The sequence below is a fragment of the Vespula vulgaris genome, chromosome 11 (genome assembly GCF_905475345.1).
Source record: "Vespula vulgaris chromosome 11, iyVesVulg1.1, whole genome shotgun sequence".
NCBI lineage: Eukaryota > Metazoa > Arthropoda > Insecta > Hymenoptera > Vespidae > Vespula > Vespula vulgaris.
The window spans coordinates 6,290,632-6,312,846 of NC_066596.1; the positions used below are offsets into that span (position 1 = coordinate 6,290,632).

Here is a 22,215-nt window from a genome sequence, read left to right on the forward strand (position 1 = left end):
TTTAAAACTCCTTCTGTGTCATGCAAAAGAGAATACTTTATGACGTTAGTTACTAGTTTATTGATGCCACAAGGCAATACATAATGTACACGGTATTTCTCCTTGTCAACAGACTCTTTCTATTACACAATATTTAATTTGTATAGTTGTTAGTTAGTAACATTGCATTTATCGTATTCACCTCAGCCTGCTGTATTCTTTCTGGCAAGAAGGTATCACAAAATAATTTCCCATTCTTTCAACGATATTTAGTATTTGACTTATTCTGTCTTTTTAACTCACATTCTTCTCCGGATCTGCGATCGTAATCATTTGACCGATTCATCTATGAATAGATGAACTTGCGGCTTGATCTTACACATATTACCAAACTCGTTACAATATTGCATGGAGCATTGGTAGCCGATCGAATTTTATTAATGTTGTGAAAATTGCTCCGAAGATACGAGTCATAAGTGTTTTCAAGAAGAAGAATACAACAAACCACATATTGCTATACATTTTCGGTTATAAAAAAAAATGATAAAGATTAATGACAAATACAGAGCTAAATTACAACATATACACAAAGAATTTTTTAGAAATGATATGAGAGAACTTAAACCTGATGTTAGAATTAGTACGTTACAAATACATGAATATCATGGACTTTGTGTTTGTAACTTTTGTGAGTACAGATTAATGCTACCAACTTATAGCTAGTAATATGTTTTTACAACAATTTAACTTCTTTTAACACATTTTGCGTTTAGCCTGGAACTTTGAAACATGAAGTCATTGAGAAACTTGGCAAAATACACTTGGGTAGTATAATTACATGTCGTTTTATAGATTAGGAGGTGTCCCACAAAAGTGGCTCCACTTATTAAATGCACGTGTTTTTTATTCATTCATTCATTTATTTATTTATTTATTTATTTATTTATTTATTTATTTATTTGTCTGATTTTGAAATACTTCCATTAGAACTTGACGGTGCAAGGAACACCAGAAGAGAACAAACTGTTTATTAAGTCAATATGTGAATATGTTTCTATCACAACGATCTTTTGAAAATTATTTGTAACGTTTGAAGTCTTTCTCTCTTTTTTTTTCTATAAAGATCATTAGAAGAACTCTGATAAATACAGGGGCGATTTCACTCTTAAAGCTTAAGAGCTATCTCTTTTTTTCTTTTTTTCTTTCTTTTTTTTTCTTTTCTAATTTCTGTAAGCTATCGTTCATGTTTAGACAAGATAGAATAAAATGATGCGCAGAAATATTGACACTAAACGATAAAGCAGTGGTATGTAACACTGAAGGATGAAATTTTCATATGAAATTGGTAAATATATTAGTAATAATATATATACACATATATATATATTTGTATATATATATATATATATGTATGTATATATATTTACAGTCCAACCACAAGACTACTAGGATTTTATAAGGATTAGTCGTCACTAAAAGAGTATCGGCTGATAATATTTTTTCTTTTTAACAATCTTTTTTCTTCTTTTTTTTTTTAATGTATAAAAATGGGGTATATAGAAAGCTAAATATCAGTCGGACCGTTTTGTATACGTATAGTCATTAAATCACATTTTAATGAAATAAGTCAACTCGCTCTTTTTTTCTGAGTCTTTTTTTATACGAATGTAAGAATGTTTGATCTCTTATTAATTTGAATAAATGCAGAAGATTTGATATCCATGTATGCATTTACATGTAACTTGTTCTTTTATGAAATATCTTAGATTGAAATAATATTACTTAGACGCAACATGGAAAATATATTTCTTAGTATTCGATCAGGTTGAGAATATTATTTGTCTTTTCATTTCTCCTTCAGCATTCACTGATACCTTTATTAATAAAATGGAGCTGCGCTAAATGTTATATCCCAGTCATACAACATGTACAATATTTCTTAGAAAAAGAATATGAGCCAACTTTAGTGAGATCCTTCGATACTAGTTGTACTTCTCGATAATATGAAGTTGCATAAAGTTACTCCCATGCTGTAATGTTATTTCCAAATAAGTTTAAATATTCACTTATCCAATGGGAAAACATCATATACATATCTATTTCCAGCACGGTAACATTAGCATAAGGTTTCCATTTATGTCAAGATTTGTATAAAAACTAAAAGTAGATTTAAATGAGAATGAAACTAGCAAATGAATCGATTAAAACTATCCGTTTCGAATGAAATAAAAAATGACAAATAATTAATTAAATAATGACTGTTTGAACGAGAGAAAAATATTTAAGTACTTTCTTGTAGTACAAAAGTTATAGCTGCAAGTTGAGCAGATCTATCGGAGCTGCGTTCTAGGATATTGAAAATACATTACACACGTGGCTTTTAGTTTGTTCGGATGAATCAAATGACGTTGCAAATAAATATAGAAACTCTTGCGAGTATTATAGTCTATATATATATACTCAGTCTATATGAAGTAAATTTCATTAAAAAAGAAAAATATTACTTTGTAAAGACGTGGCATATATAATTTGTAAAAACATTCGGGGATAGATTAAAAAGTATCAAAAAATATGTAAAACATCTAAATGGAACCTAAACAAATTAAATATCGTGATATAGGACATGCTCTTTTAAATAAAACAGATTATATTCTGATAGTCTGGAAAATATCCACACATTATTATGCACATCCACTTCTCTTTTATGATATTTATAATATATATCTATGTATATATATTATTCATCATCTTATGTATATATAATGTTGTTAATGACAAACGGTGCAATTATGTACACTTAGTCACAATTCCTGACCCTCGAATCATTTTTAAATAATAATAGTACAAACGAACAATTTGGAAGAATAACGTTTCCTTCCTATTGTCTAAACTGAAGATAAAATTCATATTCAGGTCAGTGAAAAAAAAAAAATATTGAAATATCTCTTTCAAAATCGCTAATACGATTTCAAACAGTTTATGATTTTAATCGAGTCCAAGATAAGTGCCAAAGGTAGAAATAAATACGTTCGATTGAGAAATGCAAAAAGGCATACTTATTGAAGAAGAAAATGAAGAATGAATCGTTTGATCGATTAGATCGATTATTAGACAAGATTAGATTCGTCCGAGTGGTTACATCGAAATGAGATATAATAATAGACGAGGTAGAAGCTTAGATTTGAAAGTTTGTACATAAGGATTCGAGGGTATAGAATTACATTATGCGAGTCCAACATACACAGTGCTTCTATTAAATTATCTTTATAGAACTATGCACGATCTCCACGTGTGCATATTTCATCAAATATAGGCACCGTTTCCTCTTTCATCCTTCTTTCACTCAATGTCATCTTTGTTCTAATGGCGTCACTTATATCCTAAATCTTAAAACGATTCGCTTATAATCTATTGTAAAATTACAATAAGTAATGAGAGAAGATCCCTATCGTGCATAATGGGTACAGCATTAATTGTCAATTTGGCAGTATGGCAAGTTTCCTGTTAGTCTGTGGAAATTTTCATGTCTCTTCTTCTTCTCCTTCTTCTTTGATAATCCACATCGAGAAGTATTTTGTCTAATCCCTTTTTTTCAACAATTCTCTTCCAATCAATTTCCATCGATAAGTACTCGTGAATGTGTGCCACGTTATCATCACCCACTTAAGTCGTAGATAGAACTGTGCATTCTAATTATTAGTCTTCTTCTTCTTAGTTTTCTTTTCCTTTTTCTTCTTCCTCGTCTTCTTCGTTTTCTCCTTCCTTTTTCTTTTCAATATTTTTATTTTTTGTTTTTATTATTAATTTTTTTCTTTTAATTTTTAATTTTTTACTTTTTCCATAGAAATATACGAGAGAGACATTATTTGTGTCACAACTTTTAGTTTCTTCTCTGCAGCTGTTAGTCAACGATGGAAGCACTTTTCTTCGATAAACAAGATTCAAGTTTTCGTGTTACTTTGTCCTTTCACTTTACAAGAGATTCGTAAAGTGCAATATCATTATCATTATCATTATTATTATTATTATTATTATTTTTATTATTATTATTATTATAATTATAATTATAATTATCATTATTATTATTACGATGCTCTTTTCTATTTAGATAAAAGAGACAGAGAAAGAAAGTGACAGAGAGATAGAGAGACAGAGATAGACAGAGAAAGAGATAGATAGAGAGATAGATAGAGAGAGAGGGAGAGAGAGACATGCTTGTAATTTAATTATTATTCCTTTCTTTCTTCCTTCATTCATGTTTTCATCTTAAACGTTAGAAGACTATCTAAGCTTCGATAAAGAAATTCTTAAAAGATTTCAAAAATGTAGCTGCAAAGAATGTTTCATAAGTGAGGTGTTAGTAATAAATACTCTCACATATATCAAGATATGTTCCAATTCGGAGAATCGGGATCGTACGATCGAGGTCGTCTTCGAATTTTGATTTTGATATAGACGTCGACGCGTGTATGTGTTTATATGTGCGTGGATGCGCGTTCGTATTCGTATTCGTATTTGTATTGTATATGTATGTCCGTATGCGAGCATGTACGTTTCTCGCAAAATTATTTTATCGTCGAACGACGTAAATCAATTATGTTCTCTGATTCGAGAACGATATGATGATGATCATGTTCTGACAATTCCCTAATTCTTTTCGTTTCTTTTACTTCTCTTTCTTTTGTCCTTCTTTTCTTCTTTTCTTTTTTCGTTCCTAGTTAGCTGGTTGTTGAGATTTTGTATAAAGTAAAAAAAGTGTGCCTCGAGAGAGTATGGTCGCTCTCATCTCATCAACGAGGAGATTCACGTACACTTAAGCGGCAGTTTTTTCCTTTTTTTTTTCTTTTTTTTTTTTTTCTTTTCTTTTCTTTAGTTTAGCTCGCTCTAGCTATGGCTACAATCGCGAGTCGAGCTTTTTATCTTTGATAGCTCTAAAATCTATTTATACGACGACGACAACTTGTTCCTTTTTTTTTTTTTTCTTCATCAATTTCTTCTTCTTCATTATCTTCTTCGTAAATCTTCTAGTTTTGTTTCTTACGTTTCAGGATAAAAGTTGTTTGAATGCTTTTCTATATTTATATTTTAAATTACCGTCAAGAATGAAAATTTCCTTGCGCGATTATGCGTGCTGCAACACCATTCGACTATTGCACTTCATCGTCTACCATTATTATTTTTCTTTTTATTTATTTATTTATTAATTTATTAATTTATTCATTTATCTGTTTATTTATTTACTTGTTTATTTATTTATTTATTTATTCATTCATTTATTTTTTTTTGCCGTTTTCCTCTCCTTTTTTCTTTTCTCTTTTTTTTTTTTTTTTTTTCCTTTAAATCGTCTGTGATACATTAGCGATTTATCGCTTTAGCGACTACGATAAATTGTCCTTGGAAGGTACGAGTAAATGTTACGCATAAAAACTACGCTTTACTCATTTTGCTGCACACTTAACACGATATAACTCCATTGTACTAAACACGTCGTACTTTAGCCCTTTCTCCGATATCCCTTTCATTTTTTTGCCGTTCCCTTCGCTCTCTCGTAGCATCTCTTTGCTCCCGATTATCGGCTTGTCAGTTGGCGTAATGATCGAACGATCCTAAATATTCCAAACTGGCACGATAACAGAACTGATATTGATCCTGAAAAGAAAACAAGAAAGTCAAATAAAAATAGGGAAATGCAAAAAAAAAAAAAGAAATAAAGAATTACGACATAAATAAGAACGAACGAGAGATGTATCGACTTACTTCCGTTTGTACCATGGCAGGACGTTGCGTACGTAATATTCTCACTGTTTGGAAGATATCCACAACACCTTCGTACTGCATACGTTCAAGGACGATGCTAAGCGTTATGAAGACACCAGTTCTACCTACGCCGGCGCTACAATGTACAGTGATTGGTCCATCCTGACCAAATTGTTCCTTGGTTTTATGAACTTGACCGATGAAATCGATAAAACCGTCACCGGACTTAGGTACACCTTGTTCGGGCCAATCGATGAATTGGAATTGTCTAACCGTACGACTTGCTCCGTCTCGTGCGTCGGTGACCTTGAATTCACGTAAAATGTATTGCGGCATGTTGTATTCGGCGATGGGATCTACTACGAAGCACTGATAACGAATAGATCTGTCGGATGGCCAATACTGATGGCACTTTTCTCTACCCATTTCTTTCAGCTTGGTAAGCATTACCACGATCGTCGAATTATGTTCCCATAACATACGCCAGAAATCGTCAGTGGTGTCGCAAAGCGGACCCTGAGTTGCAATGTACGCACCGCGATATCTGTAACCATCGATTAAACTGGCATTTATGTAATCGGATCCTTCGATGTTACGTTGTGGCTGTAAACACACTCTGCTACATTCGTAAGGTAGGATATGAACCAATCGATTTTTATGTTTGTTGCATGGTAAATTAGCCGATATGAATCTCGTGGAGTCAGCTTTGATGTTAGACAATTTCTTAAATTCCAATTCCATGCCGGTGATATTGTCGATTTCAGGTTGCATGAGCTTTTGAATGTGAGAGTGTAGATTCCTAGCTGGTACCTCGGTGTTACCACATATAACAGCTTCGAGAAGTGCGTCATGAATAAATATGTACTGATCCTCTGTCTGTACCATGTAATTTCTTTGAGCCCGCAGACACGTCACGTGTCCATATATGTCGATCATTTTTTCATGCTTTATACGTTCGAGCATAGAATCTATAACGATGAAACAACCGGTCCTGCCAACGCCAGCGCTACAATGTACCACCAATGGGCCACTGTCCGGTACGTTTAACGATCTAACCCTTCGCAAAAATTGTAAGAACGGTGCTGGGTGTTCCGGGACACCGTGATCAGGCCATGCAGTGAATTGCAATTGCTTTATCTCGCGTCTCTCCGAATAACCCGCTCTACAAACTTGGAAAGTGCGGATACAATAGGTAGCAAGCTCTTGGATATCGGTAATAGTGACCGTCATCTGGCCATAAGTTTCTGAACCTCTTGTTGGCCAATACTGATCGCATTTTATTCTAGTCCTTTCCTCGAGTTTCGTCATCATAACGATCGTACTCGTACGAAGTTCCCAACACATTCGCCAAAAATCACCAAAGGTCTCTTGAAGTGGTCCTTGAGTTGCCACATACGCGTTCTGCTTTCTATAACCATCGCAATAGTTCGCGTTTATATAGTCGGACCCTGGCATCCCATCGACCGTTTGAAGGATCACTCGAGAATGATCGTAGGCGATCACGTTGGCATAGCGATTCTTTGACGCGTTCACTTCCATGTTCGAGTGGTCCCAAGTGAACTGCTGACCGGGTTCGATCGACTCGTATTCTTGACTGAACTTTAGATTGTCGTTTGCCTTCAATCGTTCGATATGATTTCCCAACTCGCTTATGGGTATCGGCGGGTGTGATATCATGCCGGGTGTTTGGAAATTCAAACGTCTCATTTCGACTGGGTCGGACGGTGCATGATTCGAACTGATGTCCGCTGCCATAAGTGGCCGAGTTACTGCTGCCTGATCTGGTGCCTTGCATGGTTGCCTTCGTCTGAAACAAAAACGACGTGGAGGACAAGGAACAAATGGAACCAATTTCGTAACGTGGTAGAAAAAGAGAGGCTTACTTTTTTATTACAAATAATAGAACCATACAGATGCTGACCATGAGTGCTGCTATTATAGGTCCAATTACCCAAACCATACCAGGCTCCTGTCCACTGGTTTTAACAGACACTTCAGGATTTTTATCGACCGGAGTATTTGGGTTTGGTCGACGCGGTGGTTCGCCCGGTGGAACTTCTCTCATGTCCAACGAAAGATACTCGGAGAATGGCGAGGAAGTGTAGAGATGCTGAAAAGTGGGATTGTTTGGGATTGATTATTGGGTAAGATTATGTCTCTTCTAAAATAGAACGACAAAGTACTGACCTTTCTAGGAGTGTCGACCACAGCTCGTACAAAAATTCTATACCTCTTATTCCTCTCCAATTTTCTATTTTCATATCCCTCATATATATCGCCACTTCCCAAATGGAAAGTATAAGGAATGTCTCTGTGTGGGAACTTAGCAGCGATGTATGGTGCATTTTCTCGTTCCTGTTTGGCACTCTTGCCGGTAATTATATCTTCCGTAAGTTCATCAGGCTGTTTGTCAGCCGTAGATTTGTCTTCAGGTACGACGATCAAATAATAATGAGAAATTGGTCCATACTCTTCGGACGCCTGAGGTAGGATCACTTGAATCTCTTCGCCATTGACGACGCCATAAAAGTCTGGCTTGACCATAGGCTTCGGTGCGGCCATTTGTGTGGTTACGGTGATTTTAGCAGGTGGCCTGTATTGTCCATCGCGTGGTACGGCACTGACGTTAACGTTGTACGTAGTGAACGGTTGAAGTTCGTTAATGGTCGTACTGGTTACGCTAGGATCAAAAAGAATTTGCCGACGTTGTACGATCTGCGTTTGCGTTATACCTTGAGAATCGACGAACTCTTTAACCGCGTCGAAGGACACCTTGTAATTGGTGGGATTCAGTCTTATAGGAGGTGTCCATGATAACGTCATAGAGTGTGTAGACGATTCCGGTGCTCTGAGATTCAAAGGCACGTCTTCAGGTTTGACAGTTACTGTGATCTTTTGACTGATCCTACCGAGACCAGTTTTGTATCTCGCGGCTACTGTTATCGCATATTGAGTGAATTTCTCGAGATTGACCAGGTCAGTTGATTCGGTCAGTCCTACCGTCTTTTGCTTCCACTCGTCAAGATCCTCGACCGGTGTTGTAGTATAGAAAACTTGATAACCAACGATCTTGCCACGATTGGGTACTGGCTCCCACCAAACTTCGACGCTCGATTCGGATGTTGCTACGGCCTTGACGAACATCGGTGCTCTACCGATATCCTTCTCCGTTATTATCGTTATCTTTTCGGAATATGGACCACTACCTCTCATAGTTCTTGCTCTAACGTGAAAAACGTATTCCGTGTCCTCCTCCAAATTCGAAAATACCTCTCGGGTTTTCGTCGTGTTCCTTTCGATGATCGACGAATGATCGTTCTTTTTATTGAACTGAACGTCGTAACCAATGATCTGTCCATTCCTATGTTGTCTCAACGGTTTGTCCCAAGTGACGCAGAGGGTGTCAGGCGTTTGGAAGAAGTAAGACAAATTGGTTGGTGATCCGCTAGGTTCTCCCTCGGGACTTGACCAATATTGTACCGTTTCTTGACCATATCCTATACTATTCTGACCGGCAACTCTAAACTCGTATTCGACGCCGCGTTCTTCTTCAAACGAAAATTATTTACGATCAATTCTATTATCCCTTATACGTAGATCAATCTTGCTATCAATCAAAATGCCAATGTTATACTATGATTATGATCTTACCGAGATCGGTGATTTTATAAGTATGCTGACGAGTCCCACGAATGAATTCTTTTTTCAACGTTTGATTTTTAATACCATAACGAATTCTATAACCCAATAAATCGCCATACGTTTGGGTCGGTTCCATCCATTCTAATTCAAGGACGACGGGATCTCTGCTGAGGACTCTAAAAGGATTTTTAAAAAATATATATAATATATAAAAAATATAAAAAAAGAAGCTTCTCTTCGTTCTTTTTTCGTTCTTTTTCGATCTTTTATTTTTCGAAACGAGACAACGTCGAAAGATTTCTTACTTTATGTTAACTTGTGGTCTGTTTGGTACCCCGCCTGGTGTTCTAACGTGAACCGGTGCCGATCGATCACCGTCACCTTTTCTCGTCAACGCGGCTATCTGTACGGAGTACCTTGTATCCGGTTGCAGTCCTGTGATATTTATTTCTCGTACACCGTCCTCTTGGACGTCGCGACGTATCGGTTCGTTAAACACGTCGTCTCTTCCCTGATAAAATTTCCAAATGTTCGGTTAACATAATCTTGAGTTATCTTAAGTATCATCGATATATCTTTGGAAGCTTTACACTTTGTCTATTTTTCTTTCTTCTTTTTTCTGGTTTTTTTCTTTTTTTGGTTCATATCAACTTACAAATATACAACTTTTCATACACGTATACATACGTATAACATTTGTATACATATTTATATTAATTTCTATACTTGTAAGTTGTTTCTATATAAATTTCATGTATATAAATGAAATGATTTATGTATATATAAATTCGTCGTATGTAAATTCTTTTTTCTTTTTTTTTTTTTAAACTCAAATTTCTGCTCAGGTGATTAAGAAGAAAAGTAAGGGGAAAAGAAACGAAAAAATAAAAAGAAAAGAAATGAAAAAAAAAAGAAAGGAAACGTACTTCTTCTCGTACTTCTTGTACATGTATGTGGTAACCCCTAATCACCCCATTTTGGTCCTTAGCCTTCGGCGGATCCCATTCGACGTGTATCGCCGTCGAATTGATCGACGTTACTTTGACGTTTTGAGGATCTCCTGGCACTGTAACCCAAGCTACAATTAAATGGGGCACTTTATCGCTAGCATGCATCACACTTACAATCGCTCTTTCTCGCCATATCACACGCTTTCATACAAGGGAGGGAAACGGTGGGAGGGTTTTTACAGGGTTGGAAAACTCAGTAGTTAATAATAATAATAATAATATAATAGTAATAATTAAACAAAAGGAAAAATCAATATAACTATACAAACACATATGTGTATATCTGTATAAACGTAAAACGAATAATTTCTTGTCAAGAAAATACCTGAAATAATATCATGATAAAAAGCAAAAAAAAAAAAGAAATTAGGATAATTCATTTCCTCTGTGAACGTCCTGTGAACGAAGAAAATAAATTAAAGAGAGAAAACAAAATTTAATTTGTTTTGTCAAAATGTCAACAACGTTCGTCCGTATTTTCTCCTTCTTTATTTTTTATTTTTTCTTTTTTTTCTTTTTGGTCCGTTCGTTCGTTCGTTCGTCGCTTTCTCTGTTGTGGAAAAGAAATGAGAGAAAAAGAAAAAGAAAAAAATATATAGAAATGGATAAAAAAGAAAAAGAATTAGGAAGAGAAGAAGAAGAAGAAAAAAAGAAGAAAATAAAATCGATATAGGATGATATCGACATGCCGGCACCACAATCACTCACGGACAAAACGACGTACAAACAATATTACGAGGCACGCCGCACCCCATGCTCTAATAACGATATAAACCCCTCGCCCCGGTAATGCTCCATTTGAATACCAATAATTTGTGTTTTTTAATATATATATATATGGATACATATATATAGTATATATATATATTATATTATACGTCCCTATTTTCCTCCCGCGTTTCATTAACGTTTTTCTTTATTCGTCGTATTTTTTCTTTTTTATATATATATCCTTTTCTTTAATTAATTAATTTATTTACTCGTTTACTCATTTATTTATTTATTTATTTATTTATTTATTTATTTATTGGTTTATTTATTTATTTTCTTTTTTGATACTATTTTCTTTTTCTCCACGAAAGAAAACGTCGCTCGGTTTTTTGCGAATGAGTTTTAAAAATATTTATCGTCAACGTTGTTGCTCGTAGATATAGCTGATGCTTAAGCACGGAAACGCGAATCAACGAAGACGTTAGTAATGATAACGAAGATTGAATCGTGTAGTCGAATGTAACGAAACGTTCAAGATCATGAGAAACGTTCATGGCGACTTTTCCCTTTCGATCTTTTGAAATTAACAAGTAAAAACAATTTTTGATCGTTAGATCAAACGTACAGGTAGATTATTATACTTGAACGATTCGCTTATTCGGCAATTATCATTATTATTATTATTATTATAATTTTTGTGCTTTCTTTTCGTATAAATAAAATAAATACGATAACGTGGAACATAATAAAGATATATATATATATATATATAAAAAAAAAGGAAGAAGAAAAAAAAAGAAAAAAAAAAATTCTCAGCACTGCCTAATCATTAATAACTATCAGTTTTTTAGACACGTCGCACAAAATTACACGAGATGAGCGCTAACTACATATGCGAACATCGATGTAGATCTTATGATCGATCGATCGATCATCATCGAAAAACGACGGAACGAGACACGTGTGGATTCATATATATACTTTCGTTTTTTTTTTTCTATGTAGAGCGAAAAAAAAAGTTTTATAGGCAAATGCGTTATGCGTGCACAAACGATGTATCTGAACTATACGATTGTATATACATACATATATATATATATACACACACACACACATATATATATATAAAAAAGAAAAGAAAAAAAATTTGATTTATATATACATATAAACTTTTTTTTCTTTTCGTTTCGGCCACGATCTTCAATTTACAATGATGTTGTAAAACCGTTTAAAAATTGATAACCGTTCATGATTCTACAAGTTGTGACAACGTGCAAACAGGTTACTGTCGATATCGTTTTACAAAGTGTCTTCTATCAAAGATCATCTCTGGCACCGATCGCGAAACGTATCTCTCGAACAACGTATCGGACACGCCATAACTCTCTCTGTGTGTTTCATTGATCGACGTTTAGAATGTTTCACGTCAGATACATTGTGCACGCGTGGCGCATGGCTATACGCTTGGATGCTGCTGTTGCTGCTGCAAAAAAAAAGGGCAAAGAAAGTAAAAAAAAAAAAAAAGGGAAAGAAAACAACAACGACTAAAGCAAAAGTGGCATCTCAAAAATGCTCTCTGACAGTACCATGAAAAAATAACGAGAGAAAAGAAAATGTAACAAAGTAACATGTAATAATGCGTACATACGTTTATATATATATATATATATATATATATATATATATATATATATATATATATGAATATACGTATATAAACGGTAAAAATGTAAGAAGAATAAAAATGCTGAAACGAAAAAAGGAAGCGAAAGGAGAAACAAAACAAAATAAAAAACCAAAAAAAAAAGAAAGAAAAAAGATTACAGAGAGACTTGTGAAGATATATGAAGGAAAAGAAAATGAAGAAAAGAAAAAAAAAACAAGAAAAAAAAAAAAAAAGAAAAGATTATTATTATTAATTATATGGCACAACTCGAGACGAGCTAAGGGATACTCACTTTTGTCATCTGCGCCCCAAAAGTCGCCAAAAAAGTGGGAAAAAAACTCGTAAAAATTCGTGTCAACTTCGCACGTATATAAAATTTGTAATATAAGAATAAATTACAAAAATATTTGTTTGGATATCTCTTTCTTTCTCATAGGCATATCAGAAATATTGGGTATATAATGCAAGTAATATACTCTACTAGATATATTTTTACTCGTGAACAGTCAAAATATTTGGCTCTCTCTCTCTCTCTCTCTCTCTCTCTCTCTCTCTCTCTCTCTCTTTCTCTCTCTCTCTCTCTCTCTCTCTCTCTATCTATCTATCTATCTATCTTTCTTTCTCTATATATATATATATATATATATTTGTATATATATTCTTATTATTTTTCGTTAGGGAGAGGAAAAAAAAATATTTTTGACAGTGAACAACTGTCTCTCCCTCGGGAACTGCCCTTTAACTTTTTCCCTTTCTCTCTCTCTCTTTCTTTCACACATTCTCTCTGTCTTTCTCTCTCTCTCTCTCTCTCTCTCTCTCACTCACACACACATACATACATAAACATACACGCTCGTTCATTCGTTGAAATTATTATTAAACAGGCACTCGTAAAAATCATTCAACTCGTCATATTCATACTAATCGTTCTATCATCGTTCGTCCCTTCTCCATCTCTACGAATATATAACAATTTATATTATATATCAATATTATATATCATCATCAGAGTCCATATTTCTCGTACCGTCGACGATCTTCGATGGGCAAATATCACTCGACATCTATGAATTTTATCTTTAGAGAGATTAGAGTTTAACAAAAAAAGTTATATTAGCTCGTTCCACCCAGTGGCAGTGAATTAGCAGAGAGGCGGGAGACGTGAGAATATCTTTCGTTTTACTTTTTTTTTTTTCTCTTGCTTTCTTTCTTTCTCTTTCTTGGTTCTCTCTTTTTCTATGCATATTTTTTTTTGTTCCTTTTCTTTTTTTTTTTTTTTATATATCTTTAAAATTATTTATTTTTATTATTGGCATGCGCAATCACTACTCCAAATATGAAATAACTATAGGCTCATGTACACCCGTTTCGCGAAGGAAGCAACATTATTTCTCTTTTGAAAATATTATAGTTAAGGCAAAAAAGAAAGATCACCATTTTAAATTTTCATCTTTATTTTTATTCTTCCCTTTATTTCTCTCTTTTTCCTTTTTCCTTACTTTTTTTACGGTTCGAAAAGACGAATTTTTGTTTCTTTATTATTTTTCCTTCTTTTTTCTAAGAGTTTTCCGTCAAAGTTGAAAGGATCGATAGATCGATCGAAGGATCGATCAAGATCGACGAACAACGCGTTACTTCCTCCTCGAAAGGGGGTGTCAGAAAAAGGGAAAGACCTATGATAAAGAATGTCTACGAAAAGAAAGCTATAGGAAATAGGAGAAACCATAAGTATATAAGAAGAAGAATATAAAAAGAAGGGAATATTTATGGTTCTTTGGATCTTTGTTGTTGTTTTTGTTGACAATGATAATGATGATCATGATGATGATGATAATGATAAAAATGACGACAATAATGATGATGATGATGGTCATGATGATAATGATGATGAATGACAAAGATTTTGTCGTACGTTTTTGTAAAACGCCGAGGGGAAAAAAATATCATCTTCTCCCTTCGTACAACCTCGTATCGTAAAAAACAGGGGCCCCGGACGAACGTACTTACTTACACGTACATACGTACGTACGTAAGTACGTACGTACATACATACATACATACATACGTGTGCTAGCCTCTTTCTCTCTCTCTCTCTCTCGTATATATATACATATATATATAAAAATTTTTTTTTCTTCCTTATCTTTTCTCGAGAAAAAACTTTATATTAGAAAAAAAAAAAAAAGGAAAAAAAGACAAAAATTTGTTGTCACACGAACGCGCTGATACTCTCGACACATTCTCGTTTCTATTTTAATCGTATATATTCTTTCTCTCTTTCTTATTTTCTTTTTCTCGCGATATGATTTTTTCGAGTGATGCATTCAAAAAAACTCGCGATACGAAGTCGGGGATGTAGTAGTGCCGGAGGGGTGGAGTGTCTTTCGAGGAAAAATTCTTTTTTGTTTTTTGTTTTTTTTTTCGTTCAAATCTTTTCTTTTTTTTTATTTTGTTACTGTTGTTGTTGTTTTCGCAACTCCAAAAAGTCACCCGCAAAAAATGGTAGCTCGGACAAAAAGTCTGTTATTTTTCTTTCTTTTTTTTTTTGTTTCTTTGTTTGTTAGGATATCACTTCCTCGGGTACCGTCAAAAAATTTCTTTCTCTCTCTCTCTCTCTCTCTCTCTCTCTCATTCATTCATTTACTTCATTACTCTTGAATGATTCATTCATCATCGTACGCTCTTGTCCTCGTTCATTCTATTCTTCTCTCTCTCTCTCTCTCTCTCTCACTCTGTCTTTCATTTTCTCTCATTTTCTATATTTTTTTTTTTTATTTCTTGCATCCACCCCACGCCGCCACGACACTCGTTCGTGTAAAAATCGCAAAATTTCACGGGTTCGAAATGGGATAAAAGATTTACGCGAGTCTCTCTCTCTCTCTCTCTCTCTCTCTCTCTCTCTCTCTCTCTCTCGTATCACACATCATCAATGAATGAAATGCACGTACGCGCGGGAGAAGACGTCGTCGTAATTGTCATCGTCATCGTTGTCGTAATTGTCGTCGTCATCGTTAATCGTTAATCGTTAATCGTTGTCATTATTGTCCTAGTGAATAATAATAGCTAAAATCTATAAATCGGTCGATATAAAAACTAATGGAATTAACTAAGGGGAAAAACAAGGTTATTAATACACCATGCGTAACAACATTGACTTACTTGCGTTAATCAGTCGAGATTAGTTTAAACGATATAAATAGATAATTAATTAATTGCGATGTATAAGACGAATCAAAGCACACTCTCATCCTTTTGAAACGTTTACAAGCGATTTTTATTTTCGCATAGATTAAAACGAGTTACGCGAATATTAAAACGTTTCAACGTTTGTGTTAAAAATTGCGATTGGTAATAATTTAAATTACTCAACTTTGTATCTCGTTGAAAATAAATTTCCAATTTCTTTTTGATGAAAGGAAACATTTGAAAAATATTTGATCGTACGTACAACGAGAGCGTGCGGTCTTTCGTCGGAGATTCATTAAGATTAAAAATGTTTTATTTATTTTAGTAGACGTTTCTGTTATTTAATAAAACGTATGGCGAAAAATAAAATAATAATAATAATAATAATAATAACAATAATAATAACAATAATAAGAATAGTAATAACGATAATAATAATGATAATAATAATAATAATAATTATAAGAAATAAAAAAGGAAAGAGAGAGAAAAGATTATAATTAATTTCGCGTTGTTAAAACGGCACATTCTTCTATGTACGGTGTATTAAAATTTCACTAAATATCGCAGCTAGAGTGTTGAATAATAATAATAAGAAGAAAAAGAAAAAGAAGAATAATTTTTAATGCATATAGAAAATAAAAAAAGTAAAACTTGTGTGTGTGTATATATTTATATACACATACACCTATACAACGGTGGTTCAACTTACGGAATCGAGACGAGAACGAGGTCTTAAATCGTTGCATGTACAGAACGTAAATTTGAATAAATATAATATTTTAAACAATGTGTTTACGAGTCGTACGTTTTAAGAATATAAAGAGAAAAACAAAAAAGAAAAATTAAAATGGAAGAAAAAAGAAAACGAGGAGGTAGAAAAAGAAGAAGAAGAAGAATAAGAATAAGAATAAGAAGAAGATAAAGAAAACAAAGAAAATAATAAGATATAAAAAAAATATCAAACGCTGTAAGAATATGATCGAAATAAAAAATTGATCGAACATGTTCGATCTTTGAAATGTTACGAGAGAAATTTCACGACTCGTTGTTTCTATCTTTTTTTTTTTATTTTAATTTTTTTATTTTTTCTTTCTTTCTTTCCTTTCTTCCTTTTCTTTCTTTTTTTCCTTATTTTTTTCTCAATAAAAGGGTTAATAAAATTCAACGACGTACTGCCTACTTTCGTGTCCTAGTTAACGAGCATTAAGGCGCGTTTATGTTGGAGCTACGATAAAAGTAATAAAAGCATCGATCAGTGGGACGATAAAAACTATTCAAAAATATCTTTCTTTGGTGGTGTTTTATGGTGGTACTGTGATAGTAATACAATTTTAATCGTTTAAGTAGATTTTCCTTAAGATGAACCGATTAAACGTATCAATGATTTAAAAAAATTATTATTTTTATTATTATTCTTATTGTTATTATTATTGTTATATTGTTATTATTATTATATTTTTGGAAAAAGTTTACTCGGCAAACGTAAAAACATTCTGTGCATCCTATTTAATGCTAAAGGATGTGGAATTTCGGTGTGTTTCATTATTTATATAATGAGATAAAAACTCAAAAATTTGTTTGTATTTATCCGCATGGAAATAGAAACTTCACGTTACGTATTGTAATAATACAGAAAAAAAAAGTTGCACAATTTAGAGCACATCTTTTTTTTTTTATTTCTTTTTTTTTTTTAAACAAAATCCATAATTCCAAAGAAATAATTTGTTATCTAGTTTTGTATAACAATTATTACAGTAATCCTTTCTGATAGACATTTCGTAATAATTATGACGTAATATTTATTTTAACTTGATAACACGTTATCATAAAAATCATGAATGACCTTTAACATCCTATCTTGTCACAAAGTTTGATAATTTTGAAAAGAGCATTTGATCTCTAAGAGAAGAAAATTGTTCATTTAATAACAAGGATCTATTATAGATCTACACGTTACACGTTTTTTTCAATTTAAAATACTTTCATTATATAAAACGATAAATATATTTTTATGCTGCTTTCTCGTATTATTTTTTGATCGTATATCGCAGCTACAACACGAATGTATCCTCATATAATCGGGAAAGAAGCATTTCAATGAATTTTTCGATATTTGAGAAAAGAAAGAAAAAAAAAAGAGGAAGAAAAAATAAATAAATAAATAAATAAATAAATAAATAAATAATAATAATAATCATAATAATAATAATAATAATAAAAAAGAAAGAAAATAAAGAACTAGCTGCAATTACAGAGTAGCTTTCAAATAAAGCCGAGAAAAACCGTATCGAAACGAACGGTAGTTAATTATTTCAATGAAATTATAATACGAATGAGAGCGAATTATTAATTATAACGATGCATATATCGTACATACATATGTATGTATAACATATATATATATATATATATATATATATATATATGTAGATAAGGGAATACAAGTGCGAATAGGTTATTCGTTGTTTACATAACTCGAAAATGTGATAAAAAAGAGAGAAGAGAGCTTTTCACATTTTTCGATGTGAAAAATTTTAACTCTATTTCTCTCTCTCTCTCTCTCTCTTTATCTTTTTCCCTCCCTCCCTCTCCCACTCCTTCTCTCTCTTTCTCTTTTGTTATTTTATTTTCTTAGAAATAAATAAATTCGCGTTACCTAAGCCGGATAACGAGTTGCAATAAAACAAAACTAATAAATAAATACATATATAAATGAATGAATAAATAAATACAATAAAGATAACAAAAATTTTTTTTTCATTAATTGCGTTTGTGGCTGATTACTCTCGTTAGACTAGAAAAAGTATAAATCCCATGATTAATGTTACAAACGGACGAGGAGGATTCTCCTTGTAAAAAAAAAAGCAAAAAAAAAAAAAATTCATCGAGGTATCGACTCGTCACGTAATATTGGTATTCAAATGTATCGAAGAGATCACCTTCGTTGCTTTTTCTTTGATTTCCTTTTCTTTTCGTTATTTCTTTCTTTTTTTTTTTTTCCTTTTTCGTTCGTTCGTCCGTTCTGTATTTTCTTTTTTATTTACACTTTCTTCCCGTTCAATCCGTTGGATTATATTTAACAAATTTGTTTTTTTTTTCTAATTCGATCATCTTTTTCTTTTTCTTTTTTTTTTCTTTTCTTTAATAATTTCCCCGAAGAAAATCGAAACGGACAAAATTCGCGACGTTTGATAAAACGCGTAGTGCGGGTTTGTTTTATTTTATTTTATTTTATTTTATTTTATTTTATTCTTTTTTTCTTTCGCGCGCGCGAGAATTCGATCCCAATCCCCGAAGAATCCTGATTGTTTATCGGTATATTTTTGACTCGGCTTTTTTTCTTTTTTTTTTTTTTATATATATATTCCGTATATTTTTCATCCTTCGTTCTTTTTTGAATTTACTTCTTTTTTTTATATATCGAAAGATTAGACGACAACCGTTTGTCATCCCCCACCCGTCCCTCCCACCCACAGATACTCGACAATCGCTTTCTCAAAGTTATTGTTTTTTTTTTTTTACTTTTCTTTTTGGTCTGTTTCTTTATTTTTTATTCTCTTCTCTTTATTATTTGTTTTCTTTTTTTTTAAATTCCCCAATTAAATTATAAAATGATCTCGTATCGTATTCGAACCTCGCGTCGTCCTTCCCTTGCATCCTTTTATCACTTTTATTCAATCACGCTTTCACATTCACACAGGCACGCACGATCGAAATCATGTCGATATATATATATTTTTTTTAATAATAATAACAAAGATCGAAGAAACAATAGAACAAATATTTAATCGAGAATATATAGAAATTTATTAATTAAAACTCAAATATAATAACCTACATACATGCATATACGTACATAGGTATGTAAGTAATAAAATTATACTAATCTTCTAATCAATCGTTTTTGATTAAATCGACAGGATTTCGTCGTTTCACTCGTACGACAGTATAGTAGTTAGTAGTAGTGAATAGTAATAGTAGTAGTGAGGGGCGGGGCGGATTTCTTGCGAACGAACGGGGTAAGAAACTGCTGGCTTGTGCTGCTGCTTTTTCGGGGGTGCTTTTTAGTGCTTTGGTGCTCGGCACGATATCGTATCGTTCACGTAACAATCATATACACTCCAAGTATCGCGAAAGTGCTCTTATGCTCGGTGAATATTCCGTGCGCATATATATATATAGCCGTGCGTGAGTAAGTGAGTGAGTGAATGAATGAGTGAGTGAATGAATGAGCTCTCATATTTGTGCGGGCGCGTGTTTTCCATCTTTCTTTCAGTTTTATTAAACCGCATCAACGTTTCCACAAATATTTACTCGAGAAAAATGAATGGGAAAATGAATGAAAGAGAATTTTATCGATCGATCGAATAAAGATCGATCGCATGTAAAGTGCGTTTGTTTGATTATTAAAATAAATTAGAATATCTACGATCAGATTAAAATATCTACGCGTTAGTTAATCGAATATATATGTGTGTGTGTGTGTATGTATATATATAAGTGCGTGCGTGTTATTTTTTGTTGAAATCTATTTTTTATGTGACTTCCTCTCTCTCTTTTTTTCTTTCTCTTTCTCCATGTGTGTATGGTTTAAAACTTCCATTTTTTTATTTTTTTATTTTTTTATTTTTTTATTTCTTTTTATAGAAAGACCTTCGCCCATGGAACCGCCGGTAGTATCGTTGTAATCGTAAAAATGAAACGAGAAAAAGTGCTTGGGTCGTTCGTTCTACAATTTATCTCCATTTTATTACAAACAAATTGACGAAGAAATGTCGTTCTCCCAGGTGAGTCTCGTGAATGACAATGACGATGCGAATGCTTTGTGGTTTACCGAGCTTTTATCGCCGATAATAAATGGATTACAACGAGAAAGAGAGAGAGAGAGAGAGAGAGAAGACCGATGTAATTCAACCATGACAATCGCAATTAGAATTTAATAAAAGTCACGATGGCTTATAATTAATTACCGAATGCTAACTTTTTTCTTTTCGTTCTTTTTTTTTTTTGAGATAAAGAGAGAGAAAAAATCATGTTGTCGCACTTTACAGAGATCGATTTCTTTGTTTCTATCTTTTTTGTTTTCTTTTTTTTTTATCTTACATCGTGCTGTAGATTTACATAATTACATTATACTATGGTACAGGAGGCTCGTGCTCGCGCGCGCACAATATTTTTTTTTCAACCTCACGACTTCTCACACACGGCTCCTACGTGTATATGCGTGCGTGGTGGGGTGCGAGACATACAAAAAAAAATAAAACACGGTGCCCGCGTGAAGAAGTGATTATTTTTCCTTTTCCATTCTTTGTTCTTGTTCTCTTTCTTGTTCCTTTCTCTTTTTTCTTTCTTTCTTTTCTTTTTTTGTTTCTTTTTTTTTTTGACTTTTTTTCTTCATAGGAAAATATCAATTTCTCGTTGGCCCAATTAATATCATTATTACTATTACTGTATTATTATCGTAATTATTGTTACTATTATTATTATTAGCAGGTGGTGCCGATTCTAATATCTGAATAAATACACACACGACACGATCTAATACAGTAGCGGTGACGATAATATAAGTGATATAATATAATAACAATAGTGCTGATATAATAAATATGGTGACGTGGTGACGTAATAATATAGCAAATATATAGGCAATAATATTACGCGTGTGGACATATAGATATATAAGAAATATACAGTGGTGAGAGAGAAAATTTTTTAATAGCCTGTGCTTGACAATGTGCGAGCTTACACGGCAGGGTGCTTTCAGCAGTGCTTTTTATATGTATATAGATATATTTATATATAGAATATATCTTTTATCGTCGCATCTCGCTACGCCGAGTCTGCGGAAGGTTTTAGGGTACTTGGGTAACGGAGATTTTGTGTCCTCGTTGGACATGGAAAAGGATCGTGTTCGGTTCCACACGAGGACAATGGGAAGTGAGAGAGAGAGAGAGAGAGAGAAATAGAGAGAGAGAGAGAGAGAGAGGGTGAGAGGGTGAGGAGAAGTGGTTAGTCGTTGGGAACTATCGGAGCTTGGTTTCGAGGTTGAGGGGGCTTGAGGAAGAAGAGGGGGTGGATGTTAGCTGAAACGAAAGTGGATCTTTGTGGGTGAATCTGTAGAGAGGAGAAGGAGAACGAGAGATAGAGATAGAGAGAGAGAGAGAGAGAAAGAGCGAGGGGAAGAAAGATCGTTAGAGACTACGAGGACGAAAGTACGACTTCCTTTTTCCCGTTTTTTATTTTTTTATTTTTCCTTATTTT

At 33.2% G+C, this 22,215-nt stretch overlaps 1 protein-coding gene across 15 annotated transcripts in view; it reads right to left on the reverse strand.

The window, feature by feature from the left end:
- Nucleotides 1–36: 36 nt before the first annotated feature.
- Nucleotides 37–22,215, reverse strand: part of LOC127067432 (tyrosine-protein phosphatase Lar) — a 479,322-nt gene continuing 457,143 nt past the window's right edge. For 11 of the 15 annotated variants that reach the window (XM_051002292.1, XM_051002293.1, XM_051002303.1 and 8 more), the window contains 7 exons: nucleotides 10,305–10,444; nucleotides 9,684–9,889; nucleotides 9,388–9,554; nucleotides 7,924–9,284; nucleotides 7,620–7,846; nucleotides 5,737–7,543; nucleotides 37–5,628 (listed from right to left, as the gene is read on the reverse strand). In XM_051002292.1, coding sequence (XP_050858249.1) covers nucleotides 5,560–5,628; nucleotides 5,737–7,543; nucleotides 7,620–7,846; nucleotides 7,924–9,284; nucleotides 9,388–9,554; nucleotides 9,684–9,889; nucleotides 10,305–10,444 — 3,977 coding nt within the window. In that variant the 3' untranslated portion in view covers nucleotides 37–5,559. The remainder of the gene's footprint in view (nucleotides 5,629–5,736; nucleotides 7,544–7,619; nucleotides 7,847–7,923; nucleotides 9,285–9,387; nucleotides 9,555–9,683; nucleotides 9,890–10,304; nucleotides 10,445–22,215) is intronic. The other 4 variants (XM_051002297.1, XM_051002301.1, XM_051002305.1 and 1 more) reach the window with 1 other exon arrangement.